This window comes from Heloderma suspectum, chromosome 5, assembly GCF_057233095.1.
Source record: "Heloderma suspectum isolate Gila_16-S chromosome 5, 16-S_ref, whole genome shotgun sequence".
Taxonomy (NCBI): Eukaryota; Metazoa; Chordata; class Lepidosauria; order Squamata; family Helodermatidae; genus Heloderma; species Heloderma suspectum.
The window spans coordinates 71,625,086-71,646,253 of NC_139462.1; the positions used below are offsets into that span (position 1 = coordinate 71,625,086).

The window sequence follows — 21,168 nt, forward strand, 5'->3', positions numbered from 1 at the left end:
GAGCGCCAACGCATTTGGCCCCCCGAAATCAGTGGTGAAATTCTCCGCCCCCCACCCTCCCCCCGGGATGGGACTTACCTTTGGTGAATGTCCCTCCCGGTGGCGGGTCCCGGCGGCGGTTCATCGGCCTTTCGTCAGGGGCGGGGGCGGCAGCCGGTCGGAAGACCGGCTGCCGCCGCTGCCATTACAAAGTGTAAAAAAAACCCAATAAAACCCGTGATAGGCTACGTAACGATTAACGTAGCCTATCACGGCTAGATTTCCAAAGTCAGCTGTGATAGGCTACGTAAATCGTTACATAGCCTATCACGGGGGGGGGGGTTAGACTTTGTTTCGCGGCCGGGGAGAAGCGCCCCATCTCCCCGGCCGCGAAAGAAAAAGTAGGGGAAAAAAACAACAACCCATGATAGGCTACGTGACGATTTACGTAGCCTATCACGGCTGACTTTGGAAATCTAGCCGTGATAGGCTACGTCAATTGTCACGTAGCCTCTCACGGGGGTGTTTTTTTAAAAACTTTTTATTTCGCTGCCGGGCGAGGCGAGGCGCCTCCTCCCCGGCCTGAATTTTGGCCGGGTGAGGCGGGAAGCCTCCCCCCCAGCCTGAATTTCGGCCGGGTGAGGCGGGAAGCCTCCCCCCCCAGCCTGAACTTTGGGGGGAGCAGCGAAGCGCCTCTCCCCACCGCGAAGCAAGCTGCGAGACGAGGTAAGTGGCTTTCGTGCACCCCTAAGAAGGGGCACAAAGTGGCCAGAAGAAGCCCGCTTCGACTTGGGGTTCAGGCCTTGGGCCAAAGCAGAGCATCGACCTAACTGAAATTGCCTGTCTAGTTAAAATGACTCCCAATCTGCACTGTATACTCATAAGCCTCCAAGTTCGGCTCCTCAGGGAGGATCAGATTGGATTGTGCCCTAAAGCCCTATACAGCTTGGGACAGGCTACCTGAAAGACTCTTCTCCCATAAAAGCCTACCCAGATCTTCAGGAAAGACCCTTCTTTTGATACCACCACCTTCAGAGGTGTATTTGGTGGTGACATGAGAGAGGGCCCTCTTGGTGGCTGCTCCCAGGCTGTAGAACTCCCTTCCATTGGAGGCTACATTTGCCCACCGCCTTTGTTGTCCTTCTGCCAGCAAGCAAAGACATTTTTATTCAAGAAGTCTGTTGGGTTGGATGCTTGTCTTATTCCGTGGTTGTTTTGTTTTTAATTGTGTTTTAAGTGCATTTGTTTTATTATAGTTTTAATCAAGGTTAATTTATGATTGTAAGCCACCTGCAGGGCTATTTTTCTTGGTAGAAATGCAGGGTACAAATCAAATCAATCAACAAACCACTCTGATTAGCACTTCTCCTTTTAGAAGTGGAGTTTTCTTGAAAAGAAAAAAAGAAATCATGCCAGTCTGAACAGCATCCCCACCCCCACCCCGATGAAATAGGGACAGCATTGGACTTGGCAGCAGGGCACCACAGAGGCAGCCGGGGGGATGACCAGCCACAGAAGCAGCTGGAGGGAGGGTTTAAAACATTACTTCAGCATTTTAGAAATTATACATTCATATTTTGGGGAATAAAACAAGGAAGCATACTCACGAAATGCTCTGTAGAATTCTTCCAGGCCTAGGTGCTTGTCACTGTTGTAATCATCATATTTCAACAGATCGAAAAGAGAGCAGTCAGACAGATCCTTGCCGAGCTCATCCTGTTTTATTACCTGACAAGAAAATTGTAACCATGAAATTACATCAGAGCTCTAAGAGTTGAATGGTATAATTAAGTATTTCTAATATCATTTAATATATCATTTTAAGGATGCTGCAGGGCAATGAACTAGAACTGTGTAAAGCCAGAGATTTCCAGTTGCTTTGTAATTATATAGTGTAATTTGTAAAAAAAGTAATGCCTTTCCATTGACTATGCATATTTAGATTTGGAATTCTATGGACATTCAATAGGAGCTAACAATGAAACTCTAAATATGCATTCTAGATTGCTGAAAGACCATTTTTTTGTCACCATAATCAGTCTCATCTTTATTTATAGGTACCGGCTGCTCCAGGAAACTGAGATACTGGGAGAGAGACATCCTTCCTCATGCATATAAGAAAGAACAGCAAGCCCTTACCTTCTGCCTCTGTCATTCAAACACAAAAGGCAAAGGTTGGCACTCAGTACTGTATAAGCACAAGGATGATCCACAAGTGGAAATCCCCATTCTCACCTACCCACCATGCTCTCTGGAAAGCCTCATTTGGGGCTTGTGGATCTTTGAGAAAACCCTGGGATGTGGGGCAGGACCTACTGTGAGAGTTGGGAATCAGCTTGCAAATAAATAAAAGTAATTGCAACTTGCCCAGGCTATAAGATCGAAATGCTGATTGTGGACTGTCCTTTCAACTGGATTTCAAGGAGGGATGTCAGAGAATTCCATGACGGATCTCAGTGAGGCCGAATGCCAGTACATTTGGCCCCCCGAAATCCATCATGGAATGAAGCCCCCGCCCCCCAACCCACGAAAGGCATGCGGGATGAAGTCCCCGCCGCCCCCAACCCACAAAAGGCACACGAAATGGAGCACTTACCTGCTCCCGTCCGCGCTGCTTTGCAAATGGCGGCCGTCCTGCGGCCGCCATTTGCTTCCTCTTCATAGCCGTGATAGGCTACTTAAATACCTACATAGCCTATCACAGCTAACACAGGGACGCAAATGGTGGTGGCTATGACAGCTGGCATTTGTGTCCCTGCAGGGCTGCCCAGTGGCCGGATGTCTGGCTGCAGGCGGCCGGAGCTGGCTGGTGGCTCCATGGCTTGGCTGCAGAGCGGAGCCAGCCAGGCAGGATTCTGGGGGGGAGGACCGGATTGCCTCCCCCCCCCATTGAGGATTCCTGGAGGAGGGACGGAGCACATCCTCCCCCCAGCGGAAACATAACAGAACGGAAGGTAAGTGTTCTGTCCATCCCTAATTTCATGGGAAATGCCTGCTTTGATGAAATTGTGCTCTTATTTAAGGAGCAAGTCTCGTTTGGGAGTGTTTCTGCACTTGGTCAGTACCTAAATAGTGTAGGTTGTATCCAGGAATGTGTTTTTAATCAGCTTCAGTTTATATACGTACCTGTGTCACCCATTCACTGAGACTAAGATTTGGCCATTGTCTTGTAAATCCTGGTCACTTTCTAAATCTGATAAGCATTGCAGTGCATTTCATGTGGGGCTACCCTTATGGAAGGTCTGGAACTTTTAGCTGGTCCAAAATGCTGTGGCATGTCTGTTTCAGTCACTAGTTGTTGGGAGCAGGTGGGGACCAATCTTCCATCATGTCCACTGGTTGCCATCTTCTTTCTGGACCAGTTCAGTGTGTCAGTTTTGACTGTATGACTTGCATCCAGAGTAGCTGAGAGAAGATGCACCCAACTGTATTCCTTCCAAATGTTTTGGACTTCAACTCCCATCAGCCCCAGCCAGCATGGCCAATGATCTAGAATACTGGGAGTTGTAGTCTGAAACATCTGGGAGGCACCAGGTTGGGGAAGAGAGTACCTTAGAGAGTACTTTCTCCCATATATGGATCCCATGAATGAGATCAGCAGGAGAGTTTTTGCTCAAATTTCCATCACGATGTGAATCAATATTATTGGCTACTAGAAAGAGCAGGGAGGGAGGTGGGGGTGAACTAATGAATTTCCTCTCTGGAGTGCCTCACCAGACATATTCTATTAGGGCTATTTGACATCTAGTGAAGACGAATCAGTTCTTTTGTATTAGATTTAATCTGAAGCTATTATTTTCTTGAGCTATTGCTTGAAGCTGCAATCCTATACATACTTACCTAGGAATAAGCCCCATTGAATTTATTGTAGACATATATAGGTTTGCACTAATTGTTTTTCTTGTTTAAAATATGAATTGTTTTAATTGCTGTGTGCTATATGTGGTTGAACAGAAAATACTTTTAACACCCAGAGATGAAAATGTGATCTATATATTTAAATTAAAAAAAGAAAGAAAATCAGAGCATAATAATGAATAAAAAGGTAAAGGTGTCCCCAACCAGTCGTGTCTGACTCTAGGGTGCAGTGCTCATCCCCGTTTCTAAGCCAAAGAGCCAGCGCTGTCCGAAGACGCTTCCGTGGTCATGTGGCCGGCATGACTGAACACGAAGGTGCACGGAACGCTGTTACCTTTTCCGCCGAGGCGGTACCTATTTATCTACTTGCAATTTCTTGCTTTCGAACTGCTAGGTTGGCAGGAGCTGGGACTGAAGATGAGAGCTCATTCCATCACGCAGCACTTGGGTCTCGAACTGCTGACCTGCCGACCTTCCAGTCTGCAGTTCAGCGTCTTAACCACTAAGCCACCGCGGTCCAATGAATACTTTGGCCCTTATCCCCTGCTAGAGAGGGTTGGGATGATGGAGGATGAGTCACTCCAGCAGCAGAGCAGAACTCCACCAAGGAAGAAGCATGTCTCCCATGGCATCCCCTGGTACACCTGCAGAAATCTCAGCAGGTGTAGACCTACTGCCAGCAGTGTTTCCATCAATGGTGTGCACCAAAATGGGGTGTGCTATGGGTGGGACACAGCAGTCCTTCGATCCACTGCATTAACGGCCCTTCATACTTCTGAGAAGATCCAGGATCAGGCCCCTCATTTATGTATTTTATCTCCCATTAAAACCAACAGATGGGGAAATTATAAAAACGAGACAGATAGTGATCTGGTTCAAAGGACATAACAGCCCACCCAAGTTAATTATCCCTCAGGGTGCTGTGGCACATGCCATCCAACATTATGAATATGGAAGCCCCAGCTGGGAGTGGTTGTTTTATCTGATACTGGGTAGAGAGGGTTATTTAAGAACTAAACAACCCCCGCATAACTTACCATCTCTTTTAGGGTTTTGCAAGGGTTGTTTAGCCCTCAAATAATTAGGGCTGTGCATGGACCTTCTGAAGTACCCTGCTTCACTTTGGACTGATCTGACCCAATCCACTTCACTTCAGATTTGGATCCAAAGCGAGATTCGGATCTCTGAATTATTCGGATTTGACGTTTTCCCATTGACTTGCATTGGAAAACAGAAACAGACATCACTTTTTCAGCTTCCATGGAGGGGATTCCACCTGCCAAATTTCAGACAGTGTGGCCCAGTAGTTTTTGGGTACAGCCAGGTGAAATTTGATTTTTTCAACAAAAACTCTCAAGCAAAGAGCTATAACTTTTCACTGTTTCCACAGAAGTGCATGAAATTTGGGGAGCTCTCAGCCCCCATAGAGGGGGTTCAACTTGCCAAATTTCAGACAGTTTGGCCCAGTAGTGTTTTTGCTAGAGACAGATAAAATGTGCTGTTCTCAGAAACACAAACCAAAGGTCATAAATGGATAATCAGAGAAGTGTTTTAGCGGTGATTAGGAGGAGGTCACTATCCCTGATCTCTGCTGTAGGTTTCTTTGAAGTGCAAATAACCCCTGTCCCCTAGCACTACTACATTTGATAATCTGGGGCCAGATAAAGTTGGCATCCAGGCTGTAGACTCCACACACTGCTGCCCTATTACACCAGGATGCACTACATGGAATGGGGGAGAGCCAACTTGGCTACCAGTGCTGCTGGTCCCACCAGCACCTTGCCCACTTCTGACCCTGCCAAGACCCTGAAACTGCCTCATATACTTTGCCACACAGTGGAATATTATTTAAATAACAGACGTAGTGCTTTGCCCACTGTATTTTGAAATTGGACATGTGTAGTACTTTGCTTGACCACAACACAAGCACACACAGACAGACATACACACAGACACACAAGAGCAAAAGAAAAGCAAATACAAAAGAACCTACAAACAAAGAAAAGGGGTTTTGCTTTGTTTTAGGGAAAAGATACAGAGTTCAAAAATGGGAAGGGAAGGAATACAGGAATTGAGAGTGGGGGTGAGGGAGAGCCAAGAATAAGGACAGGAAGGAAAGTACTTTTTTGGGGGGGGGTTAAAGGATCTAGCAAGAAAGACAGGGAAAACTACACTGAAATTGTAGTTGAATTGGAAACAGCGGGGAGGGGGGCAAGAAAACTAAAACTAGGTCTTAAATTTTTCTTTTCTTTCTAAGAAACAAAGAAAGAAGAAAGAAAGAAAGAAAGAAAGAAAGAAAGAAAGAAAGAACCAATAAGATGGTTGAATAATTCACAAGGGTGGGAGGGGGGATGTAGGCAAAGAACAAGGCAAGGAAAGGAGGAAACTAATGTTTTGGGGTTTTTAAATAAAATTATCTAGAAAAGAAAGAGAATAATTGAATTGAAAAGGGCTGGGTGGGAAAGAATAAGAACAAAGCTGCAGTACAACATACACCATCCGCCCCTCAGATCTAGCCAACTAATCAACTAGGGATGGACGAAAGGGACTTACCTTGTCTCACAGCTTGCTTCGCGGTGGGGGGGGAGGCACTTCGGTTCTCCCCCTGAAGTTCAGGCAAGGGGGGGAGGCGCCCCACCTCACCCAGCCGAAATTCAGGCCAGGGGGGGAGGCGCCCCATCCCTCGCCGGCGAAATTCAGGCCGGGGAGGAGCGCCCTATCTCCCCAGCCGCAAAAAAAAAAGTACAGTAAAAAAACAACACACACCCGTGATAGGCTACATGATGATTTACGTAGCCTATCATGGCTAGATTTCCAAAGTCAGCCATGATAGGCTACGTAAATCATCATGTAGCCTATCACGGGTGACTTTGAAAAAAAAAAAGCGCGTACGCAAATGGCGGCCCCCATAGGGAGCTGCCATTCGCGTTCCTTATCTGGTCGCTGTAGTCTACGTAAAGATTTACGTAGACTACGGCAAAAATAAGGGCAACGCAAATAGCATTCCCTTATTTTCGCCGTAGTCTACGTAAATCTTTACGTAGACTACCCCTGTCCAAATAAGGAACGCAAATGGCGGCGCCCATGGGGCGCCACCATTTGTGTACGCACTTTTTTTTCTTTTTTTTCAAAGTCACCCGTGATAGGCTACGTGATGATTTACGTAGTCCATCACGGCTGACTTTGGAAATCTAGCCATGATAGGCTACGTAAATCGTCACGTAGCCTATCACGGGTGTGTGTTGTTGTTTTTTTACTGTACTTTTTTTTTTTGTAATGGCGGCGGTGGCAGCCGGTCGGGAGACCGGCCGCCACCCCCACCCCCACCGAAACGCCGCCAAAACGTCACCGGGACCTGCCACCGAGAGGGACATTCGCCGAAGGTAAGTCCCATCCCAGGTGGGGGGCAGGAGCCGGCGGAGAATTTCCCCACCAATTTCAGGGGGCCGAATGCGTCGGCTCTCGGCCTCCCAAAGATTCATGGAGAAATTCTCCGCCATCCCTATAACCAACACAGCCCTTTCTAGGGATGGCAGAGAATTCCGTCACAGATCTCAGGGAGGCCAAATGCCAGTGCATTTGGCCCCCCGAAATCTGTGGCAGAATGGCCCGCCCCCCCACCCCACCCCCGTGGATCACCCTGGGACAAGACTTACCTGGGGCGTATCTTCTGGGCGGCGGCGGCTGCGGTGGCAGCAGCTGCGGCTGGTCTTCCGACTGGCTGCCGCCGCTGCCATTTGCAGGTTTGTTTGTTTTTTTCCGACTGGCTACGGCTGCTGCCATTTGCGTACACCTTTTTTTTATTTTAACCCAGACATTTTAGGCTACATAAAAACTTACATAGCCTAAAACGACTAGGTAAAAAAAAAAAGGCATACGCAAATGGTGGCGGCTACGGCTGCCACCATTTTCATTCCTTATTTTCGCCGTCTTAGTCTACATAAATAATTACCTAGATTAAGATGTCAAAAATAAGGAACGCAAATGGCAGCGGCTGTAGCCACCGCCATTTGCGTATGCGAGTTTTGTTTTTTTTTCCAAAGTCCTCCGCGGCCGGAAATCCGGGCTGCGAATGGCTCTGGCCTGGCTGGGCCTGGCTGGCTGCTCTGCGGAGCCGCCACGGAGCACAACCGGCCAAGGAGGATTCTGGGGGGGGGAGGAACGGAGCACCTTCCCCCCATCCAGGATTCTGGGGGGAGGGACGGAGCGCCTCCCCCCCCACCATCAGCATAATCCGCGAACAGGTAAGTGATTTTCGTACATCCCTAGCTCTTTCTAACTGTAACCACCAGCTCTCTCACACACAATAAAGTAAACGCAGGCTGATCTCCAATATATCCAGTATCCCCCACACACACACCTCCTCCACCACTGTCACTGATTGGAGACTGCTGGGTTATGTTCAGCCCTAATTTGGCAACTAGAGTTGCCATTCGCCAAAGCTCCCTCCCTCCTCTCCCCCTCCCTGATCTTTCTCAAGTTGATACATTTTGAAGACAGGCTGTCTGGGCTTCAGAAGGCATCAGAATAGCTCTGAATCTGCAAGGTAGACCAAGGCACTTTGGTGGTGACCTGCTTCGCTTTGGTGCACCTCGGTGCTGGTCTGATTTGCTTTGGATTGCATCTAGGGATGTACGAAAGGCACTTACCTGGTCCTGCAGCTTGCTTCGTGGTGGGGGGGAGGTGCTTCGGTTCTCCCCCTGAAGTTCAGGCTGGGGGGGGAGGCGCCCCGCCTCGCCCGGCCGAAATTCAGGCTGGGGAGAAGCGCCCCGTGTCCCCGGCCATGACATAAAAAAGTGGGGGAAAAAACATCAACACCCGTGATAGGCTATGTAACGATTTACGTAGCCTATCATGGCTAGATTTCCAAAGTCAGCTGTGATAGGCTACATGATAGGCTGCCACATGGTCACTGAAAACAGTTTCACTGCCCCTGGCATTAAGTGTCAAATTGTCTACCTCTTTCAAAGCCAGGACATATGGCACAGCAGTCACATGTACCTTTTTGTCACTGGGCTAATTTGCACGACAGCCCATCGTGAGTTAATATACCCCACGAGGAGCTGTGTTGCATGCCAGCCACATTATGAATATGCCAGCCCTGGCCAGGGGTTGCCGTGGCTTGTCATGTCATTTGAACCTAGGGAGCAGGGGTCATTTTGTAGGACTGTGCATTGCTTTGGTGCCGAATCTGAATCCTGAAGCAAATTAGGGTGCCTCGATGCGAATTAGGGATGGCGGAGAATTTCTCCACGAATCTCGGGGAGGCCGAATGCCAACGCATTCAGCTGGCCGCCACCCCTGCCCCCGACGAACTGCCACTGAACTCCCGCCGGGACACGCCGCCGAGAGGGACATTCGAGGGAGGTAAGTCCCATTCCGCGGGGGGCGGAGAATTTCACCAACAATTTCGGGGGGCCAAATGCGTTGGCATTTGGCCTCCCCAAGATTCGTGGAGAAATTCTCCGCCATCCCTAACGCATCCTCCACAATGCCCCATACTGAGCATTCTGGGGCACTTGGAGGGGGTGGGGGAGAGAAGATAACCACCACACACACACACACACACACACACACAAAACCCTCTCAGAACTACCTTGAGAAAAATGTCTTTTGAGAATTTTCTGCTCACATTTGTAGTATGGCCAATTTTTCCTTCCAGACAGAAGCCCTCTGCATCTCATGGAGTGCTATGTTGGAGTAGGTAGCTCTTGGGGGCAGGTAGAGGGCTGCTGTCAGAAAAGTGACATTGACAAAGCCAGATGCTCCAGCACTCGGATCCAAATCCAAATAACCAAGTACATAAACATATGTCTGATCTACCGAGAGCAGTTGTGTGTCACTGTGTGTACACAGTGATCATACAACAGTCTGTACATTCCGCATGCCATTGATTTGTGTGCCAGTGTGAATAAGTGGTAGATTTTTCTTAAAGTGCATTTCCTCTATAAGAAAAAAAATGCATTCATTATCACTAAAGTACATTTTGCCATTGTGTCTTCCCATAAAACAACTGTACTCTTAAATATCCACCTCGCAGCATTAAGCAGTGACGTTGACACCTACAATAATTGAAACTGAATTTACAACTATGCAAGAAATTGTAATTGCTTTCGTGGCACAGATAACATGAGAGTTAATTTGCCTCAGTACAGATTCACAGCTCACAATGAGGGAGACTTTCAACATTATCTGCCTTGACTGACTATTTTATTTAAGTTCTGATTCTGTGGGGTTGTAAAATGCCCTCAGTGTCTACTAAGTACTCCTATTACAAGACCCTTTGGGAATTTTATTTTACCAATAGATCAGAATGGGTGGGAGGAGAAGAATCATATTAGCTACAACCTATAACCTCAGTGTATTAGGGGAACATAATGGACTATTGACCAACTTTACTAATTAAGGTTGTGCACCACCATCTATTTATGTAAAAATGTTATATATAAAACTACTTATTCTCCAGTGCAAATTTTCTGGCTTATTTAGTTTGCATATCACAGAGAGAGACGGGGGTGGGAGGAAGAAGGGAGAGGGAGGGAGAGAGAGAAAGAACGAGCCTTCTTTAATTCTGAAGGCTTAACTTTTTGGAAATATTAATTGTAACAAATAAAACAAGCAGCAATGTGACCCTACGGCAGCCAAAGAAATCTGGATCTATATCTCCAGCTGGTGAGAGAAGAGTTAATGGCCAAAATTCAGAAAGGAAGCTTAGTGCACAGCTAAACTTGGTGTACCAACATCATGCCATGTGATGTCATAGCAGAAGCCCTTTTTGGAATGTACGTATATCTTTAATGCCCGAAACTCAGATTCACTTTCTTTCTCTCTTTCCTGATCTTTCTTTCTGTTTCAAATTAGTTTTCACCACTCATCCATCATGTGCCACATTACACACTACTTTTGAAAGTTCCATAGGGTTCAAAAGTGGCTTCTGATGTGGCATGTGTGTGCCAACCTTACCCATCCATGTCCTACTCTGAATTGTCTTTTCTCCCACACTGAAAATAGTAGGGATGTACAAAAGTTCCGCCGCGGATCTTGGGGAGGCCAAATGCCAGCACATTCGGCCCCCCGAAATCAGTGGCGGAACAGCCTGCCCCCCCCCCCGGGACGGGACTTACCTTGGGCAGATCTTCCTGGCGGCGGCGGCTCCGGCGGTGGCTCTGGCGGCGGTTCGGCAGTGGCAGCTGTGGCAGCCAATCTTCCGACCAGCTGCCGCCGCCACCATTTCCAGGTTAAAAAAAAAAAAACCATGATAGGCTACGTAAAGATTTACGTAGGCTATCATGACTAGATTTTAAAAAAACACCATGATAGGCTACGTAAATCTTTACATAGCCTATCACGGCTGACTTAAAAAAAAAATGTACACAAATGGTGGCGTTCCTTATTTTGGCACATCTTAGTCTACATAAACATTTACGTAGACTAAGACGGCAAAAATAAGGGGAACGCAAATAGCGTAGACGCTACACTATTTGCGTTCACCTTATTTTCGCCATCTTAGTCTACGTAAATGTTCACGTAGACTAAGACGTGCCAAAATGAGGAATGCAAATGGCGGTGGCCATGGCCGCCACCATTTGCGTACACGCGGTTTTTTTTTTAAAAAAAAAATCAGCCGTGATAGGCTACATAAACATTTACGTAGCCTATCACGGCTGACTGCAGGGACACAAACAGCGGTGGCTATGGCCGCCGCCATTTGTGTCCCTGCTAGCCAGCGGCCAGATGTCCGGCTGCTGGCGGAACTGGCCGGCAGCTCCGCAGAATTGCTGCGGAGCACAGCCGGCGAGCCAGGATTCCGGGGGGGGGGGAGGAATGGAGCGCCTCCCCCCCGGCGAGGATTCCGGGGGGAGGGACGGAACGCCTCCCCTCCCACCATCAGCATAATCCCCAAAAGGTAAGTGATTTTCGTACATCCCTAGAAAATAGAGATGTTGACATCTTTTGCTGCTCTAGGCTGTATTACATCTTCAAATTAAGCTGCAGTCCTATATACACTTACCTGGGAGTAAGTCCCACAGTGAACTCAATGATGTTTACTTCTGAGTAGACCTGCATAGGCTTGTGCCGTTAATTAATATTCTAAAAAGCTAAGCTTGTGATCCATAAACAACAACATACATACAACTTCAATCAGTCAAGCTTGCCAACAGCTCATAGATGAGGGTACTAAGGTTTAAATACAAAAGTGTTGCTTTATTCTGGTGGATGGATGCAAACCTTTTATTTTTAATTTATTTATTGCATTTCTATACCACCCAATAGTGGAATCTCTCTGGTGGTGTTTAGCCTTACGGATATTTTTTATAGTTGGGCTTACCATATTTTTCTGCATGAAGGACTTACAATTCACTTCAGGTATTTTGTACCTTAACAACCAAATAAAAAAATTAATAATCTCTTTTTCATTCTCCCTTCTTAAATAGCATTGCTGCCCAGAAAACATGCTCCTGTAACAGCTCTCAACAAGTTTCAGGAGTCTATTATATTATTATATAAAGAAGTATTTGTGTTGTTTAGAGCGCTCTGATTTTCAAAGCGCAGCGCAGCAGATATTTATGACAAATAGATGAACTATAACATCGGTATGGTACAAAGGATTTTTCCAGAAACCAAGAAAGAGATGAAAGCTCTACAGCTGGAACATATGGCCTTTCTCTAGCCTTTATTGCTTTGGATGAATTAAAGATGGCCTGGACGTCTACACAAGTAAGAGTCATCATTTTTCTTTCTTATCAATATCCAGGTTTGAGACCATGTACTTAAAAATCCTTTACATTTTTTACACATATAATGTGTTTTTTACATTAACGTTGGAATGGAAGACCCATCAGAGGGTTTCAATACTTCTGTTAGCAACGTTAACAGAAACTGGTTGCAGCTTTCTTGATGTTACTGGAATGATTGGGAAAAAAAGTGAAGAGGGCCTAAACTCTTGTTATTCTCTTTTTGTGTGATATTGGTTCTCTTTGGCTCCCCAGCCTTCAATGATTCTCTTCTATTATATATGAAACTATATAAGATAAGGAAGACAATAATGTATTCATTTATGCCTATGGCGTTTCCAGCTCGCCGCATAAAAGATTAAGCAACATACTTGTTGAATGCATTCATATGTAGTGGAAGGCTAGGAATGATTTAAACAACTTGCTAATAGGAGAACACAGCTGCTATGTACAAAAATGGGTTGGTTCCAGATTTAGTTATACTTAGAGTAGACAAATGGCCATCAATGGGACTTAAGTTGCTTGTGATTTACATAGGTCTACTCTAAGTTTGACTAAATCTGGAACCAAGCCTTTATTCCCAATGCAGCTGTAGTGTGCACATACACTGCCACACTGCCTAACCCCGACCTACCAGCTGACCAGCAGTTTCAATAACAATTCTGTGTTCATAAGGGACGAAGGACTGCATTCAGTTTGTCCACCCCTCAATCAGTGATGACACCAACCATTTCATCAAGGCAGCAAGCACAGTCCACTAGGGGTGTACGAACCCCACTCACCATTCTGGGTGGTGGTGTCCATTGCGGGGGGAGGTGATCTGTCCCTCCCCTGGGAATCCTGCCCGGCCGGCTCTGCTCCACGGTGAGTCTGCAGAGCTGCCAGGCCCATCCGCAGCCAGGCTGCCATCTGCTGCCGGGCTGCTGCAGCTGCAAATGGCGGCCGGCGTAGCAGCCGCCATTTGCGTCTCTACATTAGGCCATGATAGGCTACATAAATATTTACGTAGCCTATCATGGCAAAGAGCAGGGACGCAAATGGCGGCCGCTACACCATTTGCATCCCTGCTCTTTCCATGATAGACTACATAAACATATACGCAGACTATCACAGCTAATGCAGGGACGCAAATGGCAGCCACTACGCCATTTGCATCCCTGCTCTTTGCCGTGATAGGCTACGTAAATATTTATGTAGCCAATCACGGCTATGGGCAGGGATGCAAATGACGGCCACTACACCGGCTGCCATTTCATTCCACAGCCTGGCAGCAAATGGAGACAACGACCCGGATCAGCCGCCACTGCCAGGTAGGGTCCCCCGCTAGGTAGGGGGATTTCGGGGGGTGGCAGGGGGGTGTAGTCCATTCTGCCACGGACTCCAGGGGGGCAGATTCTAAAGAATCTGGCCTCATTGGAGTCCATGGTGGATTTCTCTGCCATCCTACAGTCTACAGATCAGTACCAGAAACTAGGCATGTAGCTGCAGGAGTTGGATGGAGTGATTGAGCACCCGGAAACCTTGGACATAGCATGTTTTTGCCTACACCATTCTGGGTCCAGCATAGGGGTGTACGAAACCAGCTTACCTGCCATCCATGGGGGTCCACAGGGGGGGAGGCAATCCATCCCTCCCCCCCGGTATCCTCGCCAGCAGGCTCCACTCTGCAGCGAGTCCGCGGAACTGCTGGCCAGTTCCGAAGTGCCAGCGATATGGCTGCCATTGCTGTATCGCTGGTGGGCCAGAGTAACTGCAGCCGCAAATGGTGTCTGGGACACCATTTGCACCCTCAGTCAATCATGTTCCAGAGCCGGGGAGGTTCCCCAGAGCCGGGGAGGATCCCCAGAGGGGAGGATCCGGTCAGCAAGAATTCCTCTTGGAGGTGCAGGTAAGAGATCCAATCCTCCATGGACTTTGGGGCCTGGATTCAATAGAATCCAGCCTCACTGGGGTCCATGGAGGATTTCTCCAACATCCCTAGTCCAGCAGTTCTTTGCCCTGAGTGAATGGATTGAGCCATACTGATTGCAAGCATAGTGTGTCTATCCATGGAAAGCTTATGTGCCAAGCTTATTCTAAAGATTGTATTGGGATCTTGTTCACTGATGTTCAGAACTGAACTTTTAAAAGCACATCTTCAATTCCCACTTCCCCAGACATCAATTTCTAGAAAAACGTAGATAGTAGGGCAGGTCACATGGCAAAAATACATCATGAAACATAAACAATGACTTGTTTCAACTGTTCAGCTTATCTTCCCATATAGCAATATGATGTCTCAATACCAAGGTTTATCAGTAATGTGAATGTTCCTAATAATGTAGGATGAATGGATGCTAAAGGACATTGGCTTGACCCAGCTATATCCAAATTTATCTACAGCACTCAGCAAATAGTTCTTACTCTTGACATTCAGTGCTACTATTCCAGTCTGATTCTGCTTGCACAAAGGCTGCCAATCATGTAAAATGATATGTTGGATTTGTAGTGTACACACATGGACTAGAGTGAAATAGCTAGCTATCATTTGTTTGAGACATAAAGATGGATTTATTCTCAAGTCCCTGTGATGTACAAATAGAGTGAATTAACTATCTATGGGACCTCCTATGTTAAGAGAATATTTGTATAGGTGATATTTGCTCCAATCAAAGTCACAAGAGCCCTGATTAAATTCCCACAAAGGTATAACTCTGGGAGACATTTTGGAAATGGAATAATACATGGTGAGAAAAGAACGAATGTCACTTTTTCCATTCATACTTTTCAAGAATGTTAACAAAACCTGGAACACTTTAGTTTACTGCTTCTATAAAATACTAACTGGCTGAATGGGTACGGGTAGTGGTGAATGCCTCTTTATGGCAAGGTGTGATTCCATCTTGCCTAAAAGAGACCGTGGTAACACCTTTGTTACCCCCCACAAAAAAACAAACTCCTTGAACCCCAGTGTATTGGGGATAACTTTGGGCCAGTCTCCAATATTCCAAGCTACAGCAGAGCAGGTAGGGATGTACGAAATACTCACATGGCTCCATGCCGGGGCATCTGCAGTGGGGGGGAGGTGCTCTCTCCCTCCCCTGGAATCCTCCCCGGCCGGCCACACTCCACGGCGGCTCCATGGAGCCGCCAGCCAGGGCCAGCTGCAGCCGGAATTCCGGCCACGGCTGGGCTGCTGCAGCCGCAAATGGTGACCATCATAGCGGCCGCCATTTGTGTCCTTGCAAGCAGCTGTCATAAGCTACATAAGTATTTACGTGGCCTATCATGGCAAAGAGCAGGGACACAAATGGCGGCAGCTATGCCATTTGCGCTCCTGCTCTTTGCCATGATAGGCTATGTAAGTATTTATGTAGCCCATCACAGTAAAGGCAGCCACGCAAATGGTGGCTGCTATGCCATGTACTTATGTAGCCTATCACAGCAAAGAGCAGGGTCTAGGGATGTACGAAAGTCACTTACCTTTTTGCAGATGTGATTCATGGTGGAGGAGGAGGCTCTCCGTCCCTCCCCCAGGAATCCTCGATGGCGGGGAGGCAATCTGGTCTTCTCCCCCGGAATCAGGTCCAGCTGGCTCCACTCCACAGTGGCTCCGTGGAGCAGCCGGCCAGGGCCGTCTGCAGCTGGAGTTCTGGCCGCAAATGGGCTGCTGCGGACACAAATGGCGGCTGCCGTAGCGGCCGCCATTTGCGTCCAGCCAAGCTGCCATGATATGCTACATAAGTTTTTACGTAGCCTATCATGGCAGGCCAAAAAAACACAACAACAGTGTACCCAAATGGCGGCTATGGTGGCCACCATTTGCGTTCCCTATTTTTTGCTGTTTTATCCTACGTAAATATTTACGTAGGCTATTATGGCAAGAAAAAAAAAGGGGAACGCAAATAACGTAGTGGGCGCTATTTACATTCTCCCCCCGCCCATTTTAGCCTAGGTAAATATTTACGTAGGCTATTACAGCGGGGGGGGGGGAAGAGAATGCAAATAGAGCCCACTACGCTATTTGCGTTCCCCTTTTTTTCACCGTAATAGCCTACGTAAATATTTACGTAGGATAAAAGGGCGAAAAATAGGGAACGCAAATGGCGGCCGCCGTAGCCGCCGCCATTTGCATATGCTGTTTTGTTTTGTTTTTTGGCTTTCCGTGATAGGCTACGTAAATACTTACGTAGCCTATCACAGCAAAGAGCAGGACGCAAATGGTGGCCGCAGCAGTCGGTCGAAAGACCAGCCACAGCCGCTGCCGGAGCCGCTGCTGGAGCCGCCGCCACCCGGAACATCCGCCCCAGGTAAGCTTCATCCTGGGGGGAATCCGTGGGGGGGTGGGGGGTGGCAGGCCATTCCACCACGGATTTCGGGGGGCTGAATGCCAGTGCATTCAGCCTCACTTAAATCCGTGGTGGAATTCTCCGCCATCCCTAGTTTGGGGGGGCCGAATGCACTGCCGACTGCCAGTGCATTCGGCCTCACTGAAATCCATGATGAAATTCTCTGCCATCCCTACCAGGGGCGCAAATGGCATAGCAGCCGCCATTTGCATCCCTTCTCTATGCCGTGATAGGCTATGTAAATACCTACATAGCCTATCGCGGCTGCAAGAACGCAAATGGCTGCCGCTGCCACTGCCACATCTGCCCCAGGTAAGTTCCATCCCGGGGGGATTCCACAGGGGTGCGGAGGGCGGGAGGCTGTTCCGCCACAGATTCTGGGAGGCCAGATTCTAAAGAATCCGTGGATCCATGGCAGAATTCTCTGACATCCCTAAGAGCAGGTGGTAGATTCTCAGCTTCAGTAATTTCTGGATGAGGTGGATTATTTAGATCTATTTCAATCTGTTTCAGGTCTGGTTATGATACAGAGACTGCTTTAGTCACCTTAGTGGAAGATCTACACTGGGAACTGGACAAGAGCAGTGTGTCCAAGCTGGTTCTTCTGGATCGCTCCATGGCTTTCGATACCATTTGACTACGGTATCCTTCTGGGGTGCCTCTCTAGTTCTATGCTGGCTGCAGTCATTCGGGGGGGGGGGATTTCAGAAGGTGCTGCTGGGGAATTCCTGTTCAATGTTATGGCCACTGGCATGTGGTGTCCCTAGGGATGGTGCAGACATCTGGGAAGGGGGTGGAGCCTGTGGATCCCACCCCACTTGCCCGTCTGGGCCCCGCTCACTGAGCCACCACTCCACCCACCCTGCTTGCTGTGCAACGGTCACTGCTGGAGGGCTTGTCAAGCAGCCAAAGAACATTACAGGGCCACCCATCCCTGTAGAGAGCCACGTTTACGTGCAAAATGGTGGCTGTTCCCTATTCTGCAAAAGACCTTTTTTTTACAGAAATGGCAGCCAATCATGTCATCTTAGGTTGTGTAACTTCACCACTTCTCTGATGATTGTGTAACTTGCAAAATTGGGGCTGCACGATCAGGGAATCATGATCCTTCTCTAATACATGTGTTACTTCAGAGTTTCTTTGATGCTTGTGTAACTTCACCACTTCTCTGATGCTTGTGTTCCTTTACAGCTTCAAAAGTGTACATAAAGGTGAAAAGGGGGTGGGAGCTGTAACTACCTGACAGTTTGCTGGAATGGGGTAAAATTGCACAGGTGGAGTGCCCTCAGGGTGATCCTCCAACTGCAGTACTGGATAACAGTGCAATGTAGCTACTTCACTGAAAAATGTGCGTAACAGGAGAAAGGGGGTGGGAGCTATAACTCCCAAGGGAGCAGAAATCCTGTGTGCATCAAAATGGGGGTGGCCTTGGAGGTTTTCAGGATCAGGACCAACTTCACACACAGCCTTTGTTCATCAGGAGGCACCTGATTCACCATGAAAACCCTGTGCAATTACTGTAGAGGAGGGAAAATAATGTTTGGTTTTAATTTTTGTGAACTGCCCAGAGAACTTCGGCTATTGGGCAGTATAGAAATGAAATAAATAAATAAAAATAAATAAAAATACTGGTTGTACCAAAAAGGGAGTGGTGGCTATAAAACCTTGGAAGTTTGCAGGATAAGGACCAAACTTGACCCATAGCCTTACTTAGTTGGGAGGCACCCATTGCACCATCAGAATCCTGCCCAATTAGCTCAGAGGAGGAAAAATCCTGAGTGCAGCAAAAAGAGGGTGACACAAATATACCCTTGCAGGATCAGAGCAAAACCCTCAACTGTGCATTTCCCCCCATAGCCATTGCTGGCATAGATGACTTTATTGTCATCAAAGGTGAAGACAATAAAGTGGAGTTGCACATTTCACCTTCCCTGCCAGACAATGCTGGCAGAGCCATTTCTGTTCACTATAACGCTTTAGCCCCAAAATGAAATTTCATAAAAGCTCCTCCCCTTAGCCATTGCTAGCATAAAGCCTTTATTCTCTCAAAATTGGTAAAGCGCTATAGCACAGTTGTGCATTTCACCACTCCCAGATATTGCTGGCAGAGCCGCTTCTGTTCACTGTAGTGCTTTAACACTAAAGTGAATTTGCACAAAAGTGGAATTGTGAAAACTTGCAATTGAGCACCACCACCCCCAGCTTTTTTGCTTCTTCATGGAAAAGTGACTAGAGAAGGAAAAAGGGGGTAGGAGCTATAACTCCCTGACAGTTTGCTGAAATGGGGGCAAAATTGCATAGGTGGCGTGCTCTCATGGGGAGCCTTCAGATGCTGTAATGGATAATTGAGAATTTTAGCTTCTTCAAAGAAAAGGGGCCAGCTCTTCCCCTATACCCCATTTTCACCCATCCCCTGCCATTTTGCACATAATTGCGGCTTGGCTTGCTATGGGGACAGGTGGCCCTGCAGCACTCATCAGCCACTCACCAAGCCCTCCATCAGCTCGCACGGCACTGCAGAGGTCATGCGGCGAGTGACTGAGAAGTTCAGACAGAGGTGAGTCCATCCATCCCTAGGTGTCCCCCAGGGTTCCATTATCCCCCATGCATATGCATGATTCTGCTGGGAAAGATTATGTAGAGTTTTGGGGTTCAGTGCCACTAGAATGCTGATGCCACCCAACTCTATCTCTCCTTTCTGTCTAAATCTGTTCTAGTTCTAAATCAGTGTCTGATAACAGTAATGGGCTGGATGAGGGCAAACCAAATGAAGTTTAATAAGGACAAACCGGGGTGGTTTCAATCAAAAGGCAGATCAGGGAATAGCGACTTGACCTGTGCTGAATGGGGTTAAACTTGCCCTGAAGAATCAGGCTTACAGTTTAGGTTCATTTTTGGACAGCCCTTAATTTGGATGTCCAGAGGCTAGTGTGCCAACTGCACCCATTCCTAGAGATGTAGGGATGGATAGATGGATGCCCCCCCTCCTGTCTGGGTCCTCTGAGCACCCATCGAGCCACTGCCCATTTATGCCGGTGTGATGTTGTGTAGATAGGGCCTTTACAGTTGCACAATATTAAATTTATGGAAGTTCCTGAGTTGCTGGGGTGGGGGGCAAAATGGCAACAGCAGGAATGTGGTGTGGGCAGCTTAGTGAGCATGCACAAGTGGGTCCAGGGGCCCACGAGCAGGGGCAGTGGCTCAGTTGGCACAGCCTGGATGTACAAACGGGGGGGGGGAGAATCCATCAGACTCCCGGACCCAGCTGGGAGCTTGTGCCATCCCTAGAGATGTCTGATCTGGTCAAAGTCATGCTTGCCTTAGTTACATCCTGTTTGGACCATCATAATGCACTCTGTGAGGGGCTACCTTTGAAAACTGTTCAGAAACTTAAGCCAGTTCAGACTGCTATGGCCAGAATGTTGACCAGGGATGGTTACAGGGAGCACATGACTCCTTTGTTACACCAGCCTACCTGGCTACTGGTCTGTTTCTGGACGCAATTCCAAGTGCTGCTTATGACCTCTAAAGCCCTATACAGCTTGGGACCAGGCTACCTGAAAGACCGCCTTCTGCCATAGGAGCCCCTCTGGATCTTATGATCTTTGGGAGAGACCCTTCATTTGATACTGTTGCCTTCAGAGGCATGTTTCATGGCAACACAAGGAAGGGCCTTCTCAGGGGCCACTCCCAGGTTGTGGAATTCCTTGCCAAGAGAGGCTAGGTGTCAGGGTGGAAACTGAGCCCACAGAGCCCCAGAGCAGTTCTGACAGCAATCCATGGGAGAGGAGCTCATTCATCTTTCACAAGCACAGCAGCTGGCAGAGATTCCTCCTGCCAGCATTCCTGGGATAGATAGTGACCCTGGCAGGGAGAGAGTTCTGGAGGGGGGCTTGCTGGATGCTCAGCGCAGACGCAGGGAGCTACGACAGATGGAGGGTGCCGAAAGGAGGTGCTCTGCTCATTTGGCACTAAAACAACGGTCGTGTCCCGAGGCCAAGGGAAAGAGGGAGGATCTCTCCATAGCCCATAAGTTCAGAGTCTTCCCATGGTTCTCCTTCAAACAGGGACCAACTGCCTTACCTGGAGCTTAGGCTACTCTGCTACCTTTCCCCAGTGCTGTTCCCTGCTTAGTCGCTAGTGATTAGTATCTGAAAGAGTCATAAAGTAATAAAGGAATAAAGCCTTGGAAAGAATCCTCATCATCTGTGTCCTCAGTTGGCTATTGGAGGGGACTGCAAGAGGCAGCTAGGGCGCTCCTGACACTA

The 21,168-nt window shown here is 47.9% G+C and overlaps 1 protein-coding gene across 1 annotated transcript in view; it reads right to left on the bottom strand.

Moving 5' to 3' along the window:
- The window catches only part of FSTL5 (follistatin like 5), a 683,196-nt gene that overhangs the window by 252,336 nt on the left and 409,692 nt on the right, over positions 1–21,168 (bottom strand). Inside the window, exon 6 of the mRNA XM_084856378.1 lies at positions 1,587–1,707. Within this exon, the coding sequence (XP_084712504.1) occupies positions 1,587–1,707 (121 nt within the window). The remainder of the gene's footprint in view (positions 1–1,586; positions 1,708–21,168) is intronic.